This window comes from Parus major, unplaced genomic scaffold, assembly GCF_001522545.3.
Source record: "Parus major isolate Abel unplaced genomic scaffold, Parus_major1.1 Scaffold341, whole genome shotgun sequence".
Classification (NCBI taxonomy): Eukaryota; Metazoa; Chordata; class Aves; order Passeriformes; family Paridae; genus Parus; species Parus major.
The window spans coordinates 31,633-33,085 of NW_015379283.1; the positions used below are offsets into that span (position 1 = coordinate 31,633).

At 67.8% G+C, this 1,453-nt stretch overlaps 1 protein-coding gene across 1 annotated transcript in view; it reads right to left on the bottom strand.

The window, feature by feature from the left end:
• Positions 1-72: 72 nt before the first annotated feature.
• Positions 73-1,453, bottom strand: part of LOC107198830 (PDZ domain-containing protein GIPC1) — a gene marked incomplete at its 5' end in the record, with an annotated part of 3,596 nt that continues 2,215 nt past the window's right edge. The window contains 2 exon segments of the mRNA XM_033511544.1: positions 73-949; positions 1,271-1,420. Of these exon segments, the coding sequence (XP_033367435.1) occupies positions 798-949; positions 1,271-1,420 (302 nt within the window).

Genomic DNA, 1,453 nt, shown 5'->3' on the forward strand with positions numbered 1-1,453 from the left:
GGCTGTGTAACAGCGGTGTAACAGCTGTGTAAGGGGTGTGTAAATCCTCTCCCCCCCCACATCCACAGCCGCTCCCATTTCTCTGGTTTTTATGCTGAAATCGTTTCCACCAAAATACAAAAATATCCCGGGGGGGTGGGGGGAGCCCCAGGAGCCCCCCGGGGACGGGGACGGGGCAGGGTCCCCCCCAAGGCGGTCAGTGCGGGGGGGACACGGGGGGGACAGTGTGTGACAGTGTGTGACAGTGTGTGACAGCGTGTGCTGGGGGGGTGACAGGCTCAGATTGCCATCAGGGGGGGAGGGGGGCCCCGTGCTGTATTTTGGGGGCCCCCCCACCCAAAAAAGCCCCTTGGGGGCGGGGGGGACACCCCTGTCCCTGTTGGGGACATCGATGTCACCATGGGGGGGTCCAGGAGTGTTTTGGGGGGGAGAGGGAACAACGGATTTGGGGGTCTGGAGTTTGGGGGGAACCCGGCTCCCGAGGGGGAGGACAGGGAATTTGGGGGGTCTGGAATTGGGGGCACCCAGTCCCGGGGGGGGCTCCTCAGGGGGGCTCTCTGGGCACTTTGGGGGTCCAGCAGATTTTGGGGGAGTGGGTCCAGCTTTTGGGGGGTTCCCCAATCACGGGGATTGCAGTGGGGGGGTCCCAGTTCAGGGGGGTCCCAGTTCAGGGGGGGTCCCAGTTCAGGGGGGTCCCCAATTCATGGGGGGGGTCCCTGGTCCCTGGGGGTTCCCAGTCCCTGGGGGTTCCCGGTCCCTGGGGGGGTCCCCGGTCCCTGGGGGGTCCCCGGCGGGGCTCAGCAGCGCCCGGCCTTGGCGTCCCCGATGGCGCCCCAGACGTCGAAGACGAACTCGTCGGGGAAGGCGAAGTCGCCGAGCTGCGCGTCCAGAGCCTCGGCCAGCGCGTCCGGGTCCCGCGCGTCGCGGCCCAGCTCCACCATGGTGGCCGCTGCGGGGACAGCACGGTCAGGGGGTCCCCAAATTCCGTGTCCCCAATGTCCCCTGGCTGCAGCAGAGCCGGGAACTCTGGGGGCTCGGGGACATCGGAGCTGTCGGGAGGGTTTGGGGGTCCCTGGGAGTTTGGGGGAGGTCCCCAGGACTTGGGGGATTCCCAGGATTTGGGGGGGGTCCCCCAGGATTTGGGGTCCCCCAGGATTTGGGGGTCCCCCAGGATTTGGGGTCCCCCAGGATTTGGGAGTCCCCCAGGACGTGGGGGGGGTTCCCCAGGATTTGGGGGTCCCCAGGATTGCGTTTGGGGGTCCCGGCTCACCCAGCTCGCTGTCCCGGATGCCCATGTAGCTCTCCAGCAGATCGTCCACCTTGGCCACCGCGCGCTCCTCGAAGGCCGAGGGCTGGGGGGATTCCGGGGATTTGGGGGGTCCCCAAGGACCCCGGGGGGATTTGGGGGGATCCCCGAGGGGATGTGGGGGGGGATCCTGGGTGGACTTTGGGG